The sequence below is a fragment of the Doryrhamphus excisus genome, chromosome 3 (assembly GCF_030265055.1).
Source record: "Doryrhamphus excisus isolate RoL2022-K1 chromosome 3, RoL_Dexc_1.0, whole genome shotgun sequence".
Taxonomy (NCBI): domain Eukaryota; kingdom Metazoa; phylum Chordata; class Actinopteri; order Syngnathiformes; family Syngnathidae; genus Doryrhamphus; species Doryrhamphus excisus.
Genome location: NC_080468.1, coordinates 23,921,165 through 23,948,337, shown reverse-complemented (window position 1 = coordinate 23,948,337; position 27,173 = coordinate 23,921,165). Strand labels below are relative to the sequence as shown.

Sequence of the window (27,173 nt, the reverse complement as noted above, 5' to 3'; positions counted from 1 at the left end):
GATGGCAACTCATCTGTGAGGGAATCTTATAAATGGCTTATTTCATTTCAATTCACGCACTTTATTAGCCCTCTGTGTATTCTAAAAAACAATTATTAATTGATAATAACATATGATGCTTGGCGGCACGGTGGACGAGTGGTTAGCGCGCAGACCTCACAGCTAGGAGACCAGGGTTCAATTCCACCCTCGGCCATTTCTGTGTAGAGTTTGCATGTTCTCCCTTTCTTCGTTCTGCATGAAAAGGCCTTAGCTTCTGTACATACACTTTCATATGTATACAGTCATCCCTCGTTTATCATGCTTAATGGGTTCCAGACTCAACCAATGAGTGAATTTCCATAAAGTCGGATTCAAATAGTAGAATATTTTTGTCGTTATTAGCGATGTCAGTTAGGTTTTTTTAATTTCCTGCCTTCGTTAGTATCTTTATTCCGTTCCAGAAGGTCCGGCTCAAACCAAAACGACATCTAACCAAAGCAAATTTTACTATAGAAAAAAAAAAATAAATCCAATGAATCAATTTAATACACCCAGAAATTTTAACACAGACAATAATTATTGTGGCCGGCACAGCGGTTGAGTGGATAGCGCGCAGACCTCACAGCTAGGAGACCAGGGTTTAATTCCTCCCTCGGCCATCTCTGTGTGGAGTTTGCATGTTCTCCCCGTGCATGCGTGGGTTTTCTCCGGGTACTCCGGTTTCCTCCCACATTCCAAAAACATGCTAGGTTAGCGACTCCAAATTGTCCATAGGTATGAATGTGAGTGTGAATGGTTGTTTGTCTATATGTGCCCTGTGATTGGCTGGCGACCAGTCAAGGGTGTACCCCGACTCTCGCTCGAAGACAGCTGGGATAGGCTCCAGCATCCCCGCGAGGAAAAAGCGGTAGAAAATGAATGAATGAATGAATGAACATATGATGCTAAGATGTCAATGTTTTGTTCAGATAGATTAGCATATATTGATTGACCTTCTCTGGATTGGTTTTGAGCATTTTGAACCTCAATGGGGGATCAAGGCTGTAACCAGCAACCATCGGTTTGGGAAGCGCCCCCCTAAATCAGCCCCAGACCATCATACTACCACCACAATGTTTTACTGTTATATGATATGATGTTCTTTTTCTGAAATTCTGCACTACTTTTACGTTGCTGTGCTCTTGGGGTCATTTTGGGGGAGGTTCACCACTCTTCCATGTTTTCACCATTTGTGGATAATAGCTCTCACTGTGGTTTGCTGGAGTCCCAAAACTTTAGAAATGTCTTTATAATCTTTTGTTGCCCGTTGACGAATAGATCTTGAGTAATTTGAATTAATTTATGTTTTAACAGGGGGAGAGCGTTGGAGGGGGGGGGGTCACCTATTTACACAGTATAGTACTCAACATGTAATTTGACTCTTCAATACGTTTGTATGCTCTACATTTTATTGCATTTTCCTGGTTTCAGTTTCAAGTTCAGCCCGTACAGTACAGATAAATAACTAAATATCAGTTTCTCTATTATTTCAAGTTGGGAGTGAGGGATGCACAAAAAAAAATTCTGTCCCTTTGGGGGAGGGCAATGACAGAAAGAAAAATAATTGAGACGCGCTGGTCTAATAGCAGAGCGCTGTGGAGATGCGGCTCAAAAAAAAAAAAGCAAGGAGAGCAAGGCGGTTGTGAGACGGGAGATAGAATGTCGTGTAGACCAAAGAGAGCGAGAGAGGAAAGAGTGCAGCGTTAAGCCGCTCATACAGCAGCCGGATGCTGGAGGACACAGAAGACCGACCGGCGTCGACATCGCAGTGATGAGGAGACAAGAGGCGGACAGGAGCATCTCTGCAGCAGAAGGTGAGCAAACAACGCAGCGGCGCCAAGTTGATGATTGACAGTCAGGAGTGAAAGGACAAAGCGTTTATTGGTGAGTCATATTAATGGTCAGAGATGGAATTAATGCACTAAAAATATCAATTCGATAATTGACCTCCTTCATTGGCTGCCTTGACCTTGCCACTGAGAGTGTAAATTAGTGCAAATGAAAAAAAGTTCCTTGCACAATGAATCATAAGACAATAATGAATCTATGTCATCGTGCATGGATGCAGATATTGTTGCCAAGACAACTCCTAAGATGCTGAAGTTCAAGACAAATTGTTTCGAATCATCTCTTATTACCTCTTCAGTCATTGGATATTATAACTACAGTTACCAGAAGACTTTCCTGGAATCCGATCCCTGAAGCAGAGGCATCCTGCCTTCATTCCAAATAATATGAAAGCCTTCTAGCCACAGGATAATACAATTAATCACCAAAGTGGACACACTCATACTGTCGGTACGCATAATCAATCATCATCAAATCCCCTAAATGAGGACTAAATACGAAGAAGGCATGAATGCATATTTCATCTCTCCATATGTCCTATAATGAAAGAAAACAATGCAATGTGGAGAGAATGCAAATGCTTGCAAAGGAGCGTCTCTCAAAGGTCTCCAATGCAGCTGTCCGTGAACGCAGGCTAAACACTCCTAAAAAGCTCCTTTGCCGCTCGGCTCTGCTCCAGCGCATCGACAAAATTCGCCTTTTTGCGATGCTCAAAGAGGCATCGATCAAATCAAATAGAGTCTGAGTGGTAAGCGAGGGTAAGCGGGGAGAATATGACTCACCTTCTCCAAGCAGCCCGTGATTATAAACATATCTATTAGGGACAGAACTACAAACAATCCTAAGAAGATGTCTAGCGGGATATATGGAGGTCAAAGCTGCATTTGTATATCAATGCATATGCCTGTCTTTAATACCCGAAACCAGGATTCACTAGTCTGGTCCCAGACACCATCCAATACAGATCTGGTCATGCAGTATATTTAAAAAATTATATAAGTAGATTTAATGGGGAGCTTTGCCTACACTGGAGATAGTAGTTGATCAACTCGGGACATCCACCGACCTAATGCATGCAACGTAAGGCATCCCATTTGACGCCACTCAGCCAATGAAATCTGTGCATTGGCGCTATACAATCATTCATTCATTCATTCATTTTCTACTGCTTTTTCCTCACGAGGGTCGCGGGGGGGTGCTGGAGCCTATCCCAGCTGTCTTCGGGGCGAGAGGCGGGGTACACACTGGACTGGTCGCCAGCCAATCACAGGGCACATATAGACAAACAACCATTCACACTCACATTCATACCTATGGACAATTTGGAGTCGCCAATTAACCTAGCATGTTTTTGGAATGTGGGAGGAAACCGGAGTACCCGGAGAAAACCCACACATGCACGGGGAGAACATGCAAACTCCACACAGAGATGGCCGAGGGTGGAATTGAACTCGGGCGCTAACCTCTCGACCGCCGTGCCGCCCTGTCCACAACCAATTGACATCAATCATAGCTATATTTTGCGATTGCAAGGTTTTATATGGAACTATTTTCCATGAGCTTAACAGTTATCTTTGCATCTTTGTAGCGGTGATTGAACATATATGAAAATATATATAGGTTATATATATATACATATAGGTTATATATAGGAAAATATACAAGGTTTGAGTGCACCTCAACTTTCAATTTTCCTCCCTTGTGAGGTTATTAGTCAGGAGGCTGGGAGAACGAGACCATATTGATCAGTCACTATGCCAGAAGGCACTTGTACTTCTATTTACATAATTGGCTGATTTTAATTGGCTATGGTGCTATGATGTCTCCAAGCAACTGACTCAGAAGTCAAAACGTTACCCGGTGTCATGGCGTTTAATGGATGATGATCTTCGTTCATTTAGTTGCCATAACCATCATTTGGGGTTACTGTCGCTTTAAGACACGGTCAAGTTCAAGGCATAGACATGTTGCACAAGCTACTGTTTTCTCTACTAAATAGAAAACATCTAAACACAGAAAGTGAACACATTTAATGGGTTGTGAAGAGCATCTACAGCAGGGGTCTCAAACACACGGCCCGCGGGCCAAATGTGGCCACTAGTTTGAGGCCCCCGCCTTGATATGAAAGTTTAATGTTAGTGCGGCACCGCGCAAGTTTGATATGGATGCTGTATGGTATCATGTACCCAGAAAAAATTATTACGTTTGATTAATGTTCATGTTAAAGGTTAAATAACTGTTAATAGTTATCCTCCCTATCCGTGTGGAAGTGGTAAGTTTTTGGCTATTTAAGTTTAAAGGAAATAACTTGAAGGCTACCGTTTAGGTCGCTAGCTCTCTAGTTTGCGAGTTAGCATGTGTCTCAAGACCCTGCAGTTGCGCAATATGTTGTAAATAAAAAGAGTATAAATGTGACTATAGTCGTGTTTTGTCATGTCTACAGGGCTCTAATAATGCTTTGTTCATTTTAATCTGAAAAAAATAATTTGTACCCACCAACTATATGTGGTTTCTTAAGTTTTTATTATTTGCCGTTTTATTATTATTATTATATTTATTTATTACTGATTGATTGATTTTCTTTATTATTGATTTGTTTATTTTTCATCTTATTTTGTGCAGAAAAATAAAAATTAAGATATTTAAGAACAGTGGAATGTTTTATCAGAGCTTTTATTGTAGAAAATCGGAACCAAAGCACTGAAAAAGTTTGTATATTTTTCTGTTTTTAATAAATGGGTTTTTTTTTGGTATTTTATTTGAAAACCTGATGCGGTACAGCCTTGCCCAGACCCTAGCTCCAGTGGCCCCCAGGTAAATTGAGTTTGAGACCCCTGATCTACAGTAATAATTTGATTTACCTACTGGAAACGGTCTTGTAGTTCGTCCCCCATCCCTGTCCCAAATTTAATTGAGGATTGCATTGAACATTTTATTCTACAGACATGCATCTTCATAGTGGATATGCCTCCATTATTACGACAATAACTCAAAAAGTGTCAATGCTGTCATGCATTCAGTTAATGGAAATCTTTTCATGTGTGGTGCTGAGTATTAATTCCATACAAAAGGATAACGGAGGCAAGCATTATATGTCCTAGCTAACGCAAAGACCATTATTTCCCTGAGCCGGGACCACCTTGTCCCTGCTCGCATGCGACATCCACGGAGCGCCATTCATGCAACTTCAAAAGAATGATTGTGCTCATTATAGTGCAGCAAGGAAGAACAAGACTGTCACCTTACTGATTCATCATTAAGGCTAAAAAGCTACTCATTGTGGGCCATGTTCTTTATTAGACGACCTGCGCATGTTAATTACTATTCAATGTTGGTGACAAAGGACAGGGAGAGGCGGCAGAAGGAATCAAAATGGAGTAGATAAGTATGGCAAAAAAAAAAAAAAACACTACTACAAACGCACTTCATAGTTATCACACATTTCAAATTCTGTTTAGCACTTGAATACACAATTACACTATTGTACTTGTAAAACATGTAGTTACACAACATCACGTCTTGTCAAGCTTCTTCCTGATGGAAAATGTTGAGTGAATTGACACGGATTAAAAAGGCAAATAGGCCGTGATTTACTGTATACTTTAAATCAGGGGTCTCAAACACGCGGTCCGCGGGCCAAATGTGGCCCGCAGGACACTACTTTGAGGCCCCCGCCTTGATATGAAAGTTTAATGTTAGTGCGGCCCGCGCAAGTTTGATATGGATGCTGTATGGTATCATGTACCCAGAAAAAATGATTACGTTTGATTAATGTTCATGTTAAAGGTTAAATAACTGTTAATAGTTATCCTCCCTATCCCTGTGGAAGTGGTAAGTTTTTGGCTATTTAAGTTTAAAGGAAATAACTTGAAGGGTACCGTTTAGGTCGCTAGCTCTCTAGTTTGCGAGTTAGCATGTGTCTCAAGACCCTGCAGTTGCGCAATATGTTGTAAATAAAAAGAGTATAAATGTGACTATAGTCGTGTTTTGTCATGTCTACAGGGCTCTAATAATGCTTTGTTCATTTTAATCTGAAAAAAAATAATTTCATAACTACCCACTAACTATATGTGGTTTCTTAAGTTTTTATTATTTGCCGTTTTATTATTATTATTATATTTATTTATTACTGATTGATTTTCTTTATTCTTCTTTATTTTTCATCTTGTTTTGTGCATTCATTCATTCATTCATTTTCTATCGCTTTTCCTCACGAGGGTCACGGGGGTGCTGGAGCCTATTCCAGCTGTCTTCGGGCGAGAGGCGGGGTACACTCTGGACTGGTGGCCAGCCAATCACAGGGCACATATAGACAAACAACCATTCACACTCACATTCATACCTATGGACAATTTGGAGTGGCCAATTAACCTAGCATGTTTTTGGAATGTGGGAGGAAACCGGAGTACCCGGAGAAAACCCACACATGCACGGGGAGAACATGCAAACTCCACATTGAGGGATTGAACCCTGGTCTCCTAGCTGTGAGGTCTGCGTGCTAACCACTCGACCGCCGTGCAGCCCCTTATTTTGTGCAGAAAAATAAAAATTAAGATATTTCAGAATAGTGGAATGTTTTATCAGAGCTTTTATTGTAGAAAAAGTTTGTATATTTTTCTGTTTTTAATAAATGCGTTTTTTTTTGTTTTTGTTTTTGGAAAACCTGATGCGGCCCAGCCTTGCCCAGACCCTAGCTCCAGTGGCCCCTAGGTAAATTGAGTTTGAGACCCCTGCTTTAAATGGCCGTGAGGTTGTATGGATTGATGCATTGATGAACGTGTCTTCTCTTGTCCTCTTAGGTGAACACTAAGAGTCTCCAGAAGAAAGAATCCCGTGCCATCTCCGAACACTCGCTTTCAATCCTAACATGGATTGTTTTGAGGCAAGTGAGAATTATTAAAAAGAAGAAAATCAGCGTGGTGATGGATTTCAACGAGAGCCAAAAACCTACAGGGTTTCCACATAACACAAGTGTGGACTATGAGGACTACTACCAGGATCCAGATGTCAGCAACATCATCATCCCGTCCATCTACGCTCTAGTGTGCTGCGTGGGTTTGACTGGTAATGCCATGGTCATCTACGTCATTCTCAAGTACGCTAAAATGAAAACGGCTACCAATATTTACATTCTCAACTTGGCCATCGCCGACGAGCTCTTCATGCTAAGCGTGCCCTTTTTGGCGACGTCTGCCGCCGTGCGTCATTGGCCCTTCGGTTCGCTCATGTGTCGACTGGTGCTGAGCGTGGACGGCATCAACATGTTCACATCCATATTCTGTCTCACCGTGTTGAGCGTGGACCGCTATGTGGCTGTGGTGCACCCCATCAAGGCGGCGCGGTACCGCCGCCCCACGGTGGCAAAGGTTGTGAACGTGTGCGTGTGGGGGCTATCGCTGCTCGTTATCTTGCCCATAATTATCTTCGCCGATACAGTGCCAGCCCATGACGGCGCTGTGGACTGTAACTTCCTGTGGCCTGAAGCGGCGTGGTCCGAAGCCTTTGTGGTGTATACGTTCCTTCTGGGTTTCTTGCTACCTGTGGCGGCCATTTGTTTATGCTACTGCCTAATGGTGGCCAGGATGCGAGCGGTGGGGTTGAAAGCAGGCTGGCTCCAACGGCGGCGCTCTGAGAAGAAGATCACTTGCATGGTGCTGCTGGTGGTCGCCGTCTTCGTGCTCTGTTGGATGCCATTCTACATCGTTCAGTTAGTCAGCGTCTTCCACCGACCGCCGGACCCCATGGTGACGCAACTCTTTGTCATTCTCAGCTACGCCAACAGCACCGCTAACCCCATCCTGTACGGATTCGTGTCAGATAATTTCCGGCGTTCCTTTCAGCGAATCGTGTGTTTCCGCTGGCTGGAATCGGGAGTGGATGCGGAGCAAGTGGACTACTGCGCCGTCGCTATGAGGGGACAAGGTCCCGTGTGTGGACCGCTGGATTTTCCCAAAGAATTAATAGCGTCTGACATGGTGTTTCGCAATGGAACTTATACCTCTCGCACAACTAATTTGTAAACACCACAACTCAAAGATTGTGTTACCAGAACATATTCATTCATTCATTCATTTTCTACCACTTTTCCTCACAAGGGTCGCAAGGGGTGCTGGAGCCTATCCCAGCTGTCTTCGGGTGAGAGGCGGTGTACACCCTGGACTGGTTGCCGGCCAATCACAGGGCACATATAGACAAACAACCATTCACACTCACATTCATACCTATGGACAATTTGGACTTAGCCAATTAACCTAGCATGTTTTTGGAATGTGGAAGGAAACCGAAAAAACCCACACATGCACGGGGAGAACATGCAAACTCCACACAGAGATGGCCGAGGGTGGAATTGAACCCTGTTTTTTTTTACCTTTGAGTGTCCAATGTAGGACTATTCTTAGGATGCTGTCTTTCTCTCGTGTCAAAACATGCCCAAACCAGTTCCAGTATCGCTCTGTTAGAATGCTATCCATGCTGTCCTGCTGACATCTTGCCAGCATATCTTTATTTTATTTTTTTTTCTTGCCAAAATATCCGGCAGATTCTTTTCAGAGTCTTTGTGTGGAAAACTGACAGTTGACATATGTCACTTGCTGTCATTCTGCAGTGTTATGAGCTTTACAGGAGGGTGAATAGAATGCAGCTCTGGTATTATGTTTTGTCTTGGTTCTATGTTTGCGGAGATCTTGATTCTGTTTTTAATGTTGTTGTGTGCACCCCCCCCCATCATCAGTACTTCCAAAATAGGTGAAATAATTTGTTGTTGCTAGAGCAGGGGTCTTAAACTGGAGGCTCCACTGGAGCTAGGGTCTGGGTGAGACTGGGCCGCAACAGATTTTCCAAAAAAACGCATTTATTAAAAACAGAAAAATTAATAATAATTAATTTGCTTTGGTTCCGATTTTCTACAAGAAAAGCTCTGATAAAACATTCCACTGTTCTCAAATATCTTAATTTTTATTTTTCTACACAAAATAAGATGAAAAATAAATGAACAAAAATCAAGAATAAAGAAAATCAATCAATCAGTAATAAATAAATAAATATAATAATAATAATAATAAAACGGCAAATAATAAAAACTTAAGAAACCACATATAGTTGGTGGGTAGACAAATTATTTTTTTCAGATTAAAATGAACAAAGCATTATTAGAGCCCTGTAGACATGACAAAACACGACTATAGTCACATTTATACTCTTTTTATTTACAACATATTGCGCAACTGCAGGGTCTTGAGACACATGCTAACTCGCAAACTAGAGAGCTAGCGACCTAAACGGTAGCCTTCAAGTTATTTCCTTTAAACTTAAATAGCCAAAAACTTACCACTTCCACACGGATAGGGAGGATAACTATTAACAGTTATTTAACCTTTAACATGAACATTAATCAAACGTAATAGTTTTTTCTGGGTACATGATACCATACGGCATCCATATCAAACTTGCGCGGGCCACACTAACATTAAACTTTCATATCGGGGGCCTCAAACTAGTGTCCTGCGGGCCACATTTGGCCCGCGACCCTCGTGAGGAAAAAGCAGTAGAAAATGAATGAATTAATGATTAATGTTCATATTAAAGGTTAAATAACTGTTAATAGTTATCCTCCCTATCCGTGTGGAAGTGGTAAGTTTTTGGCTATTTAATTTTAAAGGAAATAACTTGAATGCTACCGTTTAGGTCGCTAGCTCTCTAGTTTGCGAGTTAGCATTTGTCTCAAGACCTTTCAGTTGCGCAATATGTTGTCAATAAAAAAGACTAATAATTCCTTACATGAAGATGTTCCACAGGCTGTCTCTGTGGATGCTATTGAAAGTCTTTTCAGAGTCGACCATATTGATGTGTATTTTCTTCTGCCATACTATAATGTTACGTTGTGTGAATATCTGGTCAAAGCACCCACACCCCTTTCGGAATCCTGCGTGTTCATTCCTGAGATTCTCATCTACTGCCTATGACTTTGATAGGAGCATGATTCAATGCCAGTTGGAACAATCTCTCAAATTGCCCTAATTTTGGTATTTTTAGGATAATACCTTCTGACCAGTCATCGGGTATTTCTTTGTTCTCCCAGATGGTTTTGAATTTTCCCATTTTTGGAGGACTTAATAGCTGAGGTTTCTACTTTTGTTGGTGGTTTGATGCCAATTACCGAGTCGTTCTCTGCATGGTGGATATCCAGTTCTGCTATTTAGCATTTCCTGAGAATACTCAGTCCAGTCGGCTTGTTGCTATGACACAGTTCTAAAAAGTTGAAGTCAAGTCAAGATTATCCATATAGCCCTTAATCACAAAAGAGTCTCAAAGGGCTTTAAAGCATGTCTATTATTACTGTTGATCGTGTGTACTTTTCACTTTCTCCCCCATCCTTGCATCCTTTTGTCAGCTCTGGCTTTCCTTCACGCTGCTTTCTTTGATTCTTGGTACTTTTTCCTGTATTTTCCCTTTAGCCGCTCAGACTTTGCCTCATTTATTTGTTTCTTTAAGGCTTTCTACAGTTTGCCTTTTATCCATTCCTTCTTTTTTCTCTGTTTGTATCCGAGGTAGGCTTCGCTGGTCTTCATATCGACTGCTTTGGTCTGTTTCTGTTTCTGTTGACATTGTGGCTCTGTATTATCCATTATATTTGTTATTGACTGAAATGCTTTTCAGATTCTCTTTCTGCTCCCTGTTTTCCTACAAACGGCCGTCTCGACAAAATTCTTGCCATCTTCTTCATCTAAAAAAAAAAAAGTTGATTCCAGTTGCACAAACGTGACATGACTGAGACTAGGAATTGTGTAAACACAGTCCACCACGTGCAACATTGTGTTTTGTGCATCACTTGGCAAGCACATTGTGTTCATATTTACAAGTTAGCTTTTTGGGGGGGTAATATGACTAACTAAATAAAAGACTGGATTTTAACTTAAAAATCCGAACTGGGCATCACACCCTGCAGTGTGAATGTGTGGATCCACTGCTAGAGTCAATGAGTTGATATGAATGTTGTCTTGTCGCTTGTATGTAGACGTTTATGTGTACAAATTATAATTGCCAATAAAATCCACAACTACATCTGCACTGTATGGTTTGCCACAGAGATTAAATATATACAGTAAACCTCGGATATATCGGATTCAATTGTTCCCACTGGTTTTGTCCGATATAAGCGAAATCCGTTATATGCGTATGTCCGTTTTACGCATATATCAGATTTATATCCGGTATATGCGTAAATCGGATTTTATCCGTTATAAAAAGGCACTTCCTTGACTATGTTTCCAATGTACCTGGACGCGCAGGCAACGCTGCAAACGCTGCAAATGATGTCGTATAGCGGCCTGTCACGATTCGGCGAATCGGAGCGCCACGATGCGGCCATCCGATATATGCGAGGGAAATTTAATGGAAATGCATTGGAACGGGACTGGAGATTTTGTCCGAAATAGGCGAAATCCGTTATAAAAAATCTGATATATGCAATGAATTTTTATTGGAAATGCATTACAGAAAAATTGGTTCTTTTTTAGCTGTCCGTTGTAAGCGAATTTCCGATATATCAGAGTCCGATATATCCGAGGTTTACTGTAATTGGTGCGTATGAAGATGATAACACACTGAAACTATGCACAGGTATATAAATAAAAAACAATATATATATATATACGTATAAAAGAAAATAAAATGACACAAGAAATTTGAGATGTAGATTAGTCTATGCTTTTGCACGTTTAAATTCAGGGCAAGTATGTACGACAGACTGTGTCATAATTTGTCTGCAGCTCTCATCATATCTCAGAGATCTCACTGATAATTGATATGGCAACAAACATCCCCAAGCCTGAACAGTATGGTTGGTGCAGCTCGCAAATGAGACGACCCCAAATTGACTCGCTAGCACACCCTGACACGTTAAAAATGATTTAGAGTTTCATCGCTTGCCACTAAATGCATTGGGCATGTCTACCGTAACGAGGCTCTGGCATACCCAATCACCGTAATGAGGATTAAGCCGCATGAGAAATGGATGGATGGATGTTTAACATGATAAGGCCTTAGCTTCAGTACATACGCTTTCATATGTATATACAGTCATCCCTCGTTTATCATGCTTAATGGGTTCCAGACTCAACCAATGAGTGAATTTCCATAAAGTCGGATTCAAATAGTAGAATATTTTTGTTGTTATTAGCAATGTCAGTTAGGTTTTTTAATTTCCTGCCTTCGTTAGTATCTTTAATCCGTTCCAGAAGGTCCGGCTCAAACCAAAACGTACTCTAACCAAAGCAAAATTTTCTATAGAAAAAAATCAATTTAATACACCCAGAAATTTTAACACAAACATTATTGTGGGCGGCACGGCGGTCGAGTGGTTAGCCCGCAGACCTCACAGCTAGGAGACCAGGGTTCAATTCCACCCTCGGGCATCTCTGTGTGGAGTTGTGAATGGTTGTTTGTCTATATGTGCCCTGTGATTGGCTGGTGACCAGTCTCTCGCCCAAAGACAGCTGGGATAGGCTCCAGCACCCCCGCGACCCTCGTGAGGAAAAAGCATTAGAAAATGAATGCATGAATGTCAGGGATTATTATCGCTACCGACAATTATTGGCCAGATATTAGCATAAAAATGATATATCGGTCGACAACGGTATCAGATTTTTTTCTCGATCATGAAAACCGATATAAAAAAAAAATTCTGTATACAATACATATTTGTTCATTTCACCACAGGAGCGATGTCATGTTACACATATCGGTATCACCTGATATCGATAATCGATTTCGAGTATCGAAAATATCGACATATCGGTTTTCGCCAAAAAAAAGCCACCATCGGACATCCCTAGTAGTTATAGCAAAACCTGTTTATGACTTTCTAAAAAATGTTTTTACCATTATTAGAGCCATATAGACATGAAATAGCACCCCTATAGTCACATTGCTAATGTGCAGGCTACAAGACTGCAGGGACACGAGACATAAGCATAGCATGCTAGCGAGCTAACTAGTTAGCCTCCAATTTATTTATCCCGCTCCCCCACACACTATGATAAGGCTGCAGCTAACGCTAACCGATTAGCAATGAATGGGATATGAAAAACAATAAAATTAATTTCCGCCTCTTAGCAACAATGCCTTTGATTAATGTTGATTAATTGTATAATCGATTAATGATTGATTCATCGATCAAGAGACAGATCCCTATGTCACTGTTGATGAGAGAAAGTGCCCCCTCTCTCAAAAAAAAGCCCACTGATCCACCGTCACATTTCTATAGCCCATTGAAGCCAACATAATCACAGTGTTACGTTGTTTACTTTGCTCTTCCACGAGCCCGCAGGTCAAAATTCATTTCGATCTGCTTTCCAACAGCATTTATGTGAAAATGATTTTCGCAGCTTCAGTAACTCGACGCCTGGAAGAGAAACCTTTCCTGAAAGAGACGACAACATCTGTTTTATCTGCCGTCTCGAGAACAAAGTGATGGCTTTTGAGCGTGGAGGATGCTCACATCTGTTTTCTGTCACCTCTCCGCTGTCATGTGACTGATAGCAGAGCCTCCGTGGCGCTTGGCTTTGGAATGGCGTTGGAGTCATCACCCCATCGGTACTGAGCTTAAGACTACAGCGCTCTAGGCTGGATTGACAAGGGAGGTGAATCATTTTAGATGTACCTTTTTTATTTATTTATTTATATATCATCCTCAATCCTTATGTGAGAAATAAACATTTTTCTCTTTTCTGTGTGTTCTAAAGATACAATAAGAGCTAAAAAAAAAAGAAGCAGGTAATTCATGCATGTAATGGAACACACCTAGAAAGACCTCGATTAAAAATACATCCACTCAGGTTTTATGGTTTTATATACATGTAGTAACAGGTATATTCATGATAACGTGTAATACCTGCAGTATTTTGCAATATTTTGGTCCTTTTAAGCATTACAGAAACTTCCTTCCTGAGGAGGGGACACTGATTTCACATAGTGAGGGTGAGTGTGTAGTGCAGCTCGTCGCTAGCCGGTTGGGGTGTGGTGAGGTGTCACTACGGCATTAACGTAGTTCTTCGGTGTAACAATGTTCATAACAATTCATTCATTTTCTACCGCTTTTCCTCACAAGGGTCGCGGGGGTGCTGGAGCCTATCCCAGCTGTCTTCAGGCGAGAGGCGGGGTACACCCTGGACTGGTCGCCAGCCAATCACAGGGCACATATAGACAAACAACCATTCACACTCACATTCATACCTATGGACAATTTGGAGTCGCCAATTAACCTAGCATGTTTTTGGAATGTGGGAGGAAACCGGAGTACCCGGAGAAAACCCACGCATGCACGGGGAGAACATGCAAACTCCACACAGAGATGGCCGAGGGTGGAATTGAACCCTGGTCTCCTAGCTGTGAGGTCTGCACGCTAACCACTAGACCACTGTGACGCCCTTGTTCATAACAATAATAATGACAATGTTACTGTAGCTTCGGTAATATGGTAATAGTACGTATTAGCATGTCTATATATAATTTGTACGTATATAATTTGTACACATAGTATATCTAAAAATAATATTACCAAAAAAATTCAATATAACAGAAATAAATGGCATATTTATTTTAGGTAGACCAGTCCAGGGTGTACCCCGCCTCTCGCCCAAAGACAGCTGGGATAGGCTCCAGCACCCCCTGCGACCCTTGTGAGGAAAAGTGGAAGAAAATGAATGAATTAATGAATTTTTTTAGGTAGTATTTTGTTGAGATAGTTAGCGTGCGGACCTCACAGCTAGGAGACCAGGGTTCAATTCCACCCTCGGCCACCTCTGTGTGGATTTTGCATGTTCTTCCCGTGCATGCGTGGGTTTTCTCCGGGTACTCCGGTTTCCTCCCACATTCCAAAAACATGCTAGGTTAATTGGCCACTCCAAATTGTCCATAGGTATGAATGTGAGTGTGAATGGTTGTTTGTCTATATGTGCCCTGTGATTGGCTGGCGACCAGTCCTGCGTGTACCCTGCCTCTTTCGCCCGAAGACAGCTGGGATAGGCTCCAGCACCCCCGCGACCCTCGTGAGGAAAAGCGGTAGAAAATGAATAAATGAATGAATGAATTTTGTTGAGAAAAATTTGACATATTTAAGTGAAAAGAGGTATTATGAGAATAATACGTGTTTTGTATGTTTTGAGGTATGGTAGCTATGGGAAATGAATTTGAAATGTGACAGGGTAGTGGGTAATATGTCAAAATGTGACACATTACATAAACACTGCTGCGCTTCCTCGCTACGTAACCCATTCATTTTAATTTGCCACCTCCATTAAAACACTCGTACAATAACTCAGGCTTTCACTTCGGCAAGCACATATTATTATGTCATAACTTGTGTGTATGAAAATGATTTAAAGAGGGATCATTGGGGAAAAATATGAAACCACAAAAAGATGATAAGACAGAATGAGTGCACTTCAGCTTGTTTTTAAGTAGAGATAAAATATAAATACATATTTGGCATAGCTTTGGAAAACCAATACTCAGGATTTCTTAAGATGGTAAGAAATAGATATAGAACACTACAATCTACACGAGGATCTTAGTGTTTTCATCCTCCTTGAAGCTGCATGATTGAAGATACGGAACAGAGAGGCCGCTTAGACTGCAAAAGGTCCAGCAAGATGGCCTCGGGCTCTTAAGACTCTATCCTGAGGCGTGTGACCTTTAAAAAAGGTTATCTGTTTTCACAAGCGGAGATCAAGAAAAACTGAAACATGCGACATAATGTTATGCATGTGGGTCATTATCCTCAAAGGGCTACCATAAGGGTGCCATGGTTGGATTTCCTATTCCAATAAAGTATCCATGCGTGTGACAGCAACATTCCAAAGAGTGAATACCACAACTGAATTCAAGAAAGAAGAATAACTTCAAGGATGACGTCCATGCTGCCGCCGCTCTGCATGGGCAGGATGTACTGGAAAGCCTTCATCAACGATAATTACCACCCTGAAGACTAACGACGTAATCAAGGGAGCTAATGTTGCAAAAGCAGTAACAGTGTTAACAAAAGACAGACCACAAGTCATGGACGCTGTGTTCAGAAGTGGCGGATCAAGCCAGTCAGAGCTAATCAGTTTCAGCGGCGAGGCTGCTCGAGCTAACACGGAAAACTTCTGCAACGTGTGAGTCTGTTGAGAAATTTAACACAACCAGAGGCTGGGTCAAAAATGACAAAAAGGCATAGACAGCATCGTCAGGCATGGCATGTGTGTAGAATTTGCGAAGTGGTAATGGTAATGGTTTTATTTCATTTTACATGCATCAGATTACAATTGAATGCATCCCATAATCAGTTCACAGGAGTAGGAAGAAGCAAAGCTTATTAAATCCTACCCCTCCAAATGGTACTTTTACAATCAGTAACTGTTACATTTGTTCACTTCCTGCTTTCCATAATACAGTTTAAGATTTTTTTTGTTTTTTTTTTTAATAATGCACCTCGTACCGAAGTACAAGGTGATATGACCATACAATGACATAATGGGTACCATAGTACCCAGGCACCCAGCGACCCAAACAGCGACCCAGGCAGTTGGGTCGCTGTTTTTGCAGCTTTGCTAGCAATGCTTGTTAGTGCCTGTTTGTCATCAGTTAGGTTTTTTAATTTCCTGCCTTCGGCTCAAACCAAAACCTACTCTAACCAAAGCAAATTTTACTATAGAAAAAATAAATAAATCCAATGAATCAATTTAATACACCCAGAAATTTTAACACAGACAATAATTATTTGTCTGTTTTTTTAATTTCCTGCCTTCGTTAGCATCTTTAATCCGTTCCAGAAGGTCTGGCTCAAACCAAAACGTACTCTAACCAAAGCAAATTTTACTATAGAAAAAAATAATAAATCCAATGAATGAACTATAAGCCAAATGGCTATTTAACAGTGGTCTTGAAAAATATTACATTTCTGAACATGCATGTTTTGTTTTTGTTGTTTTGAGACATTTTTTCCGCTTTTAAAATTGATATTAAGCTTCATGTATTTCAGCCTGTGGAAAAACTATTGGGAAAACTATTTGCCCAACTCCCTGGCCAAAAGTGACCTGAATGTCTCCACGAGGGCACTTTTATTATTCATTGTAAATATTCAGCGTCATATCGACCAGATGTTTAGACAGAGAAAAGAGAGCGCGTGCCCCCCCCCCCCCCCCCCCTCGCCCCGCCCCCCAATTCCTCCACAAGCCATAAGCTGGTTTTCATCAAAAGCGATGCATGAGTCAACACAACACAAAACTTAACAGCAACTCTGCTGATTCTGGGAATTTGTTGCAGTAAAGTTGTCACAAGTAATAATGTGAGCCATTAATCAATGTCATTGTAGATGATTGACTTCAAAATTGATTTCGATCAAAAATAAACAACCCTCACAACCCTCAAAAACATGTGTTCTTTTTTTTTATTACATTTTCAAGATCCTTTTCGTAAATGTGTAAAAGTGAATTTGCTGAATTTGAACAGATCATCCCAGGATTGGAGTACTTTTTATGAACAAGGAGACATTAATTTATTTTTAAATAAATACATTTCTGAAGTACCCTTTAAAATGCCATTTTCTCTAGTCCAAAATATAATGTCAAATTAAAAAAAATTAAAAGTCCATTAAAATGTCATTTCCTTTTAACCATACATGTCTCTGGTAATCATTGAAACATTTGTTTAATTAATGTTATGTTAAATAATAGTTTTTATGCAAGAAATCTGCATTCCACATGCACGCAGCCTTGCTACCCCAACATTTTTAGAGTGGTAGGAGGCGAAAGTAGTGAGTCACATGACACAAGAGACTCTTTTTTTTTAATATACTCATTTAATTCAGTACATCCCATGTTTATAGCAGTTAATTGGTCCCAACCGCAATAAATTAATTATACGATTCATTGTTAATAAATGGAATGTTTTCATAGTTATAGCATAGAAAACCTGTTTATGACATCCTAAATATGTTTTTTTTCAACATTATTAGAGCCCTGTAGACATGAAATAACACCCCTATAGTCATTATTCATTGCTTGCACATCTCTGATGTTGCAGGAACTCACATTTTTTCTAAACCTAAGAAAGGGTTTCAAAGGGAGTGGGGGAAAAAATGACAAAATAAGAAGCCAAAAACTTACCAAGTCCATACAGAATTGGAGGAAACACATTTTTCACTCCGTATCCATGGCTGGCTCCATCGAGATAAGGTAATGTAATAAGGATGTATGCCTCATCAATGTGACATTACTAATACCTAGCGGCCAAAATATCACATAACGCATGTATTTCAATATGTTTGGATAATTAATAGATCTCAGTCTACCACGAAACAGCGATCAATAATTATCATTCATTCATTTTCTACCGGTCGCCAGCCAATCACAGGGCACATATAGACAAACAACCATTCACACTCACATTCATAATTAATATCTGAAAAAAACACAACATAACGATATTGCAAGGGACAACTGTAGAGCAAATAAAAGATAAAAACAAATAATACAATTATGCATTTGATGCCTGAAATGAGCCAATCAGGTTTATTACCTATTATTAATGAATAAATACGAGAAAATTGAGATAAAGAATGTTTATTTTTTTTAAATGCCCTCCATTGCTAGAACGAGCCTCATCTTGTCATGTGATAATTAGTTTCTCCTTTCCAAAGATGTAACAAGTGTGTGATTGTCTTTCTGGATGGTTTCCTCCAACAGCTGGATTTGATTCAACATGGCCGTACAACATTCCAGGCACGTACAGAGAATTCTGGTTACCGTGTGACTGACGGCCAAAAAGTCAAGGTTCCTTCCAAGACTTTGTCTGTACCTCACATAACGACGCTGCCAAGTTTTCTCAAAGGGAAATCCAAAAAGGAAGAGAGACGTGCTCTTAAAAAGTGGACATTCTGCACATTCCTGGGAATTTCACTTGGGATACTCATGCGACTATGAAAAGCAAAGCTGTGGATTTGCTGAATAAGCAATGCTGTAAAAATGAACATAATTTACAGTCAAATTTTGGCTAAAACAATAATTGCAAAAGTACTGCAGTTCTGATCTAGAAGTACCGGATGGAGGGGTAGGATTTATTAAGCTTTGCTTCTTCCTACTCCTTTTGGACATGTGGAACTGTGAACTGATTATGTGATGCATTCAATTGTAATCTGATGCATGTTCAAATGAAATACAGTAAACCTCGGATATATCGGACTCGGATATATCGGAAATTCGCTCACAACGGACAGATAAAAAAGAACCGATTTTTCTGTAATGCATTTCCAATAAAAATTCATTGCATATATCAGATTTTTTTATAACGGATTTCGCCTATTTCGGACAAAATCTCCAGTCCCGTTCCAATGCATTTCCATTAAATTTCCCTCGCATATATCGGATGGCCGCATCGTGGCGCTCCGATTCGCCGAATCGTGACAGGCCGCTATACGACGTCATTTGCAGCGTTTGCAGCGTTGCCTGCGCGTCCAGGTACATTGGAAACATAGTCAAGGAAGTGCCTTTTTATAACGGATAAAATCAGATTAACGCATATACCAGATATAAATCCGATATATGCGTAAAACGGACATTTTCCGGTAACGGATTTCGCTTATATCGGACAAAACCAGTGGGAACAATTGAATCCGATATATCCGAGGTTTACTGTAAAACCATTACCAAGTTCATTCATAGTGTCTGGTGTAAATGGTGAACGGAACCATGAGAATTCCTCATTTACAGCAATCAGGAAGCAATTGGATGTCAAGCAGTCATGTGATCAGTGTATGGAACATCCAAGCATAGTCAAAGAAAAACAAGTTCAGTGGTTTTCAGTGTCTCTCGCCTCCTAAATGAACAATAAACAACAAAGTCCGGGATGATTTTACACCTCTTGAGAGTCTGTATATGTGAGTGTCACTTTGGGGTGCCGTCTACCTAAACATGGCTCTTGACCCCAGCAGAGGGGCTAGCAACCCCTTGTTTGTCATGAGCGCCAGAGATCCAGTGGTAGCAGTCGGTCCCGGTCTTACTGCGGGGCTGCACAGCACAACGAGTACAGTAGACGATACCCAGGACCACCATGACAACGATAAAAATGCAAACCGGCACCAAGAGGCCCACCAGGAGCCAGTTGCCATTTTGAGTCTGTCCGCCGCCCTCGTGTACAGAATCCAGGTGACGGATTGTAGGCGGCTGAGAGGGAATGGTTTGAGTGGGAGTAGTTTGGGAGTGGGTCACTCCCTCCTTTGTAGAATTATCACTGACTGAGGGGTTTTCTTCCTGGGGCGGACTGTGGTAGCTGGACTCAGTAAGCATGTAAGAGTCAGTGACTTTATCCTCTGGATTTCCTCGGCTCTGGTCGGCAGCTGTGAACCCAGCCCACCAATTCCAAGCTCCTTCCGAGATTGTAGAGGTGGAAAAAAATGGGAAAGGAGTGGTCTCTTCTTCTTCCTTCTCATCTTCATACATGGTGGGTGTGGGAGTGGGTGTGGTGCTGGTGGTGATGAAGGACAAGTCCAGCTCAGATTGAGGATTTTGCCCCATGTCCAACATGTCATCATCACCATTAGCGATACCTTCCTCCTGTGTTTCTGAAGCAGGATTGAAAAGTTCCTCCCGAGGAGCACTGGTCACCCAAATGACATCCGAACCCAAAACTTTGGGAATGTCAGTCAACCAGTCCAGAGATTGCTCCTCCTCCGGTACCCAATCAGTGTGACCCTGCTGTGGATTCCACTCGTAATCCACAGCGTCCCATTCAGGTCGTGGTTGGTTGGTGACAGCCGATTGGTCGCCTATTTTCCGACATGAGGAAGAATCAGACATGACAAGTTCGTAGCCTTCCTCGCAATAGCACTCAAATCCGCCTTCATAGTTCACGCACATTTGTTGGCAGGTCCCTGCGATCTGGCACTCGTCGGTGTCTTGGCATCGACTTGTGTCCTCGGGCTGCGGGGAGAACCCAAAATGGCAGTGGCAAATAAAGGAGCCGTCTGTGTTCTCACAGGCATGTTCACACGGATCGCTCAGACATTCATCAATATCCTCGCAGCCGCCCTCGTCGTCGACTTGGTAACCGTCTTGACACTGACATTGAAACGTTCCGGGAGTGTTGACACAACGGTGCTCGCAGGGACTCTGAAGGCATTCGTCCACATCCAGGCAGCCGTGTTCATCTGGAGCCAGCATGTAGCCATCAGGACAGGCGCAGCGGTACCGGTCTGAAAGGGGCACGCACTCAAACTCGCAGTCGGCATCCTGACATCCGTCGGAGAGGTCACAGCTCTGGCCATCGTCTGCGAGCTGATAGCCTTCAGCGCACTCGCAAAAAGAGAGACCGCCGGCTTCCTTGCAGAAATGCTCGCAGCCGCCGTTGTTTTGCTCGCACCAGTTGTGCGATGCCGGGGGGTTGGAGCAGAGAGGGGAATCTCTAGACCACCCCACTGAACCGTCTTCCCTCAAGACACAGAGTACTGACTGTTGATCAGTCTGGCAGGGCATGGTCGCTACAGATCCGAGAGGGGCGTGGGTCAGAAGGGTGCTTAGGAGGTTAAACGGCGTGGCGTAGAAGGCATTGCCTGCCCCCTCACTCCACAAGGCAGGACACATTCCTGTGTAGGAATAATGGCAGACGTAACCGTCCACGGGGACGGAGCAGGACCCATCCAGCCATTTGAAGTTGTCAGTCTGGTCCTGAATGTTGTATCCCATAACCACGCAGCGAGGCACTGAGCACATATTGGCGGAGTAGTCTTTCTGCCAGTTGGTGTATTCTGTATCCTGGTCCCCTGTTGTCCAGGAAAACCCCCGAAGAAGCCGCGAGGATGTGCACTGGCGGGGTTGCCGCTGCAGTCCGATCCATACTTGTACCTTAGTGCGCGAGTGTCGCAAATTCAGAGAGGTGAAGAGAGTTTCGATGGTGGCGGCATCCGCCTGGCGTTTCAGGGTGGCTAAGTTTCCACCTTTCTCCTTGCAGGCCCGCCAAGAGTCCAGAAAAGTCTTTCTCTGGAAGTAAACTGCCAAGCAGCCGTCGGCATTGCACAGAGCGTCCGTCTCCCGTAAGTCCTCACCGGAGACGGAAGAAAGTCCCAAAAGCAAAGCCAGCAGGGAGGTCAGGAGGGGAGATGTAGTGCCGCTCACTAGGGAGCCCATTCTCCTCTTTTGGATATTCCTCTCACCTCCTCTTGCTCCACTGGACTAGATCTCGCTGCCTAGTCTTGCTTAAGTGAACTTTTCTTTCTTCATTTGAACTTTTCTGTTGAGAAAAGTCTGAGCTCCTCAGTCTGCACTGCAGAAACGCATCTGAACTCACTGGAGTTGCATGCAGATTGTCCCAAGATGGGAAGGGGTGAGAGGGAGCGGGAGGGTGAGAGTGGGAGGGAAATAAAGCAAAGAGGAGGGGGGCAGGAGAGTGTATGTTTTTGGAAGTGGGGGTGAGTGAAGGACTATGTCATATGGTTTTCATAAATCCTGATTGTGGATGTAGTTTAATACACTCCTCAACACTTTTAAAGCTTGATCCAACAATAAGCTATCTTCTATGTCTTCTTTGCTCGAGGCTAGCTGTGCTAAATACACAAGTTCTATAAAAAGCTTTTTCAAGATGTTTTCAAAACTCCAAACACTTTTCCATAAGCGGATACCTCATTAGAAAAAAAAATGATCTTGTCTTCTTTGTTATCACATACATCTGCTTTCCTAGCTTAAGAACACATACAAGTCTAGGCCAGGAAGAACATTTCCTGCAAAAAAAATAACACACATGGACAACCAGATCCTCCGTGCTAATAAATCTCAGACTGGGATGGGGATGTAGGTTAGTAGCTGTCAAGGTCACCAGTGAGGAGGAAAGAGGGGGGGGTCTGGTTTTGCTGTGAAAACAACGGCTGAGTACTGAAATGGAGAATTACGTTTTCCCAATGGGGGAGAGTGGCTTGAGGACTTGGGGACGGTGGTGGTGGAGGGGGGGTCATGGGCTGTAGCAGTAGAGTAAATGATTGTGTTGCTTAGAATGTCGGACTGGACTGAAAAAGTCAAAGTGCACCTAAGGCTGCTACACACGTGTGTGTCATGCATGCATGCACGCACATACCAAATATGAACATTTATATATGCGGACCAAGGTACACCCAGTACACCCAAACACAGTATTGTTTATGTTTTATTATGTACAGTAGATAGACAGCTATTCACAGACGATATGCTACCAAGGCCACTCTCAAATAAACATGAGTTATTGCAATTCACACAAAAATACCTAATAAAGCCTGGATTATGCTATTGCATAGACGTGCCACCCTACGCTATGCCGGCTCGCTGGCAGACATTCTCCTCCAATTTTGAACCGACACCTGCACAGTTCGTGCAAGTTGCACAGGAGATACAGAAGGTGGAGAATTTTAAGTACTCGGGGTCAACAGTTCAGAACAACGGAGATTGTGAAAAGGAGGTGAAGAAGCGTGTGCAGACAGGACGGAACGGGTGGAGAAAAGTATCAGGCGTGATGTGTGATAGAAGAGTTTCAGCTAAAATGAAAGGAAAGGTATACAAAACTGTGGTGAGGCCAGCCATGTTTGGTCTGGAGACAGTGTCGCTGAGGAAAAGACAGGAAGCAGAACTGGAGGTAGCAGAGATGAGGATGCTGAGGTTCTCATTGGGAGTGACCAGGATGGATAGGATCAGGAACGAGTACATCAGAGGGATATACGTATATATATATATACCACTACATATCTCTCCTCTGGACATGTCCAAACCATATATATATATATATATATATATATATATATATATATATATATATATATCCTCTGGACATGTCCATGTCCGAACCATCTCAGTCTGGCCTCTCTGACTTTATCTCCAAGGTCTCTAACATGTAATGTCCTTCTGATGTACTCGTTCCTGATCCTATCCATCCTGGTCACTCCCAATGACAACCTTAGCATCCTCATCTCTGCTACCTCCAGTTCTGCTTCCTGTTTTTTCCTCAGTGGCACTGTCTATATATATATATATATATATATATATATATATATATATATATATATATATATATATATATATATATATATATATATATATATATATATATATATATATATATATATATATATATATATATATTATATATGTGTATACAATACATATCTCTCCTCTGGACATGTCCGAACCATCTCAGTCTGGCCTCTCTGACTTTATCTCCAAGGCCTCTAACATGTAATGTCCCTCTGATGTACCCCTTCCTGATCCTATCCATCCTGGTCACTCCCAATGAGAATATATATATATATATATATATACTGTATATATATATTCCTAAGACCAAAGAGGAGGATTATGGATGTAGTGAAGGAGGACATGAGGGTAGTTGATGTGACAGAAGACAGGGTTGGATGGAGGGGATAGATTTGCTGTGGAGAACCCTGAAAGGAAAAGCTGAAAGAGAAAGAAGAAGACTTGCAATGAAAGTGATTATTGTAATCGTTAGATCGGATTCAGCTCAAGAACTCCCCATCTTATTGCAAATGCTGTTGTTTGCTCGTGAAGGAAACGCCGCAAGCTAATTGCATAATAGCACAATCCTGGTTTCAGCCCTAAATTTGCCGTTTTGAAACGTTTATTCAAATAAAACAAGAACAGTGACTGGGATGCTGGAAACGGGACACAAACTACCAAACTTCTGGTTTCTGGACAACCTCATTAGTCTGAACATTTGTTCTCCTTACATTCTGTAGAAGATTTAAACTCCAACAGATGTTTTTTTCATGTCCTTCAAAATAAAACAATTACCTACTCACATTACCATCGTGAAAGTTCTTCAAACCTTTTGTTTATCTGGCAACCATCTATTGGAACAGATGAAAACTGGATAAGCATACTCATTGGACACCAGACTGAAAAAGAATGCAATCATCCGCTTGACCTTCCATTCATTAGCAGTCAACAGATGGACCACATGAGGCGTCCGGTCACTGCCAGCTTGCATGTTTTAATGACATAGTTGCTGTTAAAACAATTACGACCGGCCATTAAAGCACATACGCATACACACCGGGCTGCTCAATGACAGCAGACAGAAACCACGAGACAAGCGGTTAAGTCGTTTTGAATGACACCCCTTGGCAGCGTGATGATGTTTTACGTGTGCCAGACAAGGGCTGCCATTCACACGCAGGCACACGCCAACATTTGAACATGGCTGAAAACATGTGGACGTCTGTTAAGGGGAAGCAGCCAGCAGATTAGTTCAATAAGCAGTGCAAGCCGTGCTCGCCTCGTCTATATTCAAATGAATGCTGAAATCCAGGGGACGCTTCGCTGTTGTTTTGATTCACATTTTTAGGACTAATCAGTACTCTGCTGGCATGGCTGTACAATCGAGGCTTAAAAATTGTTTCTGTGGGGAAGACAAAGGGAGAAAAATATTGGATCTAATCGGTCAATCTGGAAGAGCCTTTACGAGAGATAACAATGCTCGCTTGTCAGAGAGGTATTCATGCAACACCGTGTTTATTATTGGTGAGTGCTGGAGCCAACATATACTCTATGTGTGTGTGTGTGTGTGTGTGTTTATGCAAATGAGTGTGATTTAAAAAAGCAGCACTGTATTCCAACTAAATTAATATTACAACACCTATAATTGTATCAGTGAACCTGGAATTAATTGTCTTATTATGCTGTAAAAGTGTCCTTGGAGGCGGCACGGTGGACGAGTGGTTAGCGCGCAGACCTCACAGCTAGGAGACCAGGGTTAGGATTTTGATACACTTATAAAGCGGACCTATTATACAGTAAACCTCAGATATATCGGAAATTCGCTCACAACGGACAGATAAAAAAGAACCGATTTTTCTGTAATGCATTTCCAATAAAAATTCATTGCATATATCGGATTTTTTATAACGGATTTCGCCTATTTGTGGAATTGAACCCCGGTCTCCTAGCTGTGAGGTCTGCGCGCTAACCACTCGACCGCCGCTTTAAACAATGACAATTGTTTTGCATCACCGCATGCATGCGAATAAAGGATTTTGAATTTACAATATTAACCATCAACTCTATGAGATTGAAAATCAAGAATATGTAAATGTCCTTCCTTGTTTATCAAAATGTTTTCAAAACACAGCACAAAAAAAGACAAAAACAAAGTACTAAAAATTCACTTTGTTGCAAAAAGCTTGTGGGCTGGTGCTGTTCCATAAACTAACCCCCACTCTGCTTTGTACGATTACTGCAATGACTTATACCGAACCGTGTATGACGGCTCAACTCCAGCTGACGTTTACCCATGTCTCTTCTCGAAGCATCTAAGCATCAGTGCAACGTCTGTGTGATAGGTTTCCCCATCCAGTGGGAAATAAACACTCCCAAGTTCTTTCCTACGAGTGCGGCCCTGCCAATGAGTCATGCATGAACATGCGGATGTTCTCAGACGCTGATTCTCTGCCCACATGATGATGAAGCACTCGAAGTGGCTGAAGAGGACTTGCCCTGTAGTTCACCAGTCTTCCGCTTCTTATTGGTACATTCCTCCCCCAGTGTCGCTAACATATGCTCACTGTGGCTGGGCAGGAAATGTCTTTTTTTTTTTTATGATAAACCCTAATCAGCCCACCTGGAGGCTGTGTGAGGCCCAGATGGTCGTATGCAGGATGGAATACTGTGTAGCAATGGAATCTGGGTGCTTATTGTAGTTGTTCTTCATCTTAGCTAATTATATTGGAAAACTGTATGGTGGGAACACTTTGGGTCTTTTGCCTGCTTGGATGAGAAGAAACCCATCAAAAAAATTTTCGAATAAAATAGAGGTAGGAGATGACAAGCCAGCAGTCACTATCTCGGGTCCGACGTCAGTGACCTCCCAAATGTAGAAAGACACAATCCCAACAACACTAATGTAAGTGCATCAAAGGGTCAGAAAACAGAAGAAAGCCCACCAGGAGATGTGGTGATGATGATGATGATGATGATGATGAGAGCAGACAATGAGGAAAAGTCACATGATGCACAAGGAGTCTGAGGCTTTGCAACAAATCTCACACTTAAATATGTACACTGTATACTTAGTAACGCTTTCTCAAACAATATCTTAATTTTTCTTGCAAACATTAACTTGCACTCTTTGTTACGTAAAGACATGAAAAACATGAAAGCCCCGTCGCTCAACCACAACAGGAAACGGAAAACCCCTGTCCCTTGCGCCCACCCCTCCCGGTGGCAACCCCTCCCCTATCTATCAATCGTTCCGGGATGAATTATGTCCACTACAATCTTCTTTTTGTAACCACTCAACTT

General features: G+C 41.9%; 3 protein-coding genes across 4 annotated transcripts in view; 1 reads left to right on the top strand and 2 right to left on the bottom strand.

The window, feature by feature from the left end:
* The window catches only part of rce1a (Ras converting CAAX endopeptidase 1a), a 60,803-nt gene that overhangs the window by 1,809 nt on the left and 31,821 nt on the right, over positions 1 to 27,173 (bottom strand). The gene's annotated exons all lie outside the window — the stretch shown is intronic.
* sstr1b (somatostatin receptor 1b) lies at positions 1,652 to 8,774 on the top strand. 2 transcript variants are annotated; one of them, XM_058068047.1, is made up of 3 exons: positions 1,652 to 1,835; positions 6,547 to 6,579; positions 6,669 to 8,774. In XM_058068047.1, exon 3 carries the CDS (start codon positions 6,792 to 6,794, stop codon positions 7,887 to 7,889), a length of 1,098 nt encoding a protein of 365 aa, XP_057924030.1. In that variant the 5' UTR covers positions 1,652 to 1,835; positions 6,547 to 6,579; positions 6,669 to 6,791; the 3' UTR covers positions 7,890 to 8,774. The 2 variants fall into 2 exon arrangements, with proteins under 2 accessions (XP_057924030.1, XP_057924031.1); XM_058068048.1 differs by lacking the exon at positions 6,547 to 6,579.
* On the bottom strand, positions 17,080 to 22,858 carry cd248a (CD248 molecule, endosialin a). Its single transcript, XM_058067953.1, has one exon. The coding sequence runs from the start codon at positions 22,026 to 22,028 to the stop codon at positions 19,812 to 19,814; it is 2,217 nt and encodes a 738-aa protein (XP_057923936.1). The 5' UTR covers positions 22,029 to 22,858; the 3' UTR covers positions 17,080 to 19,811.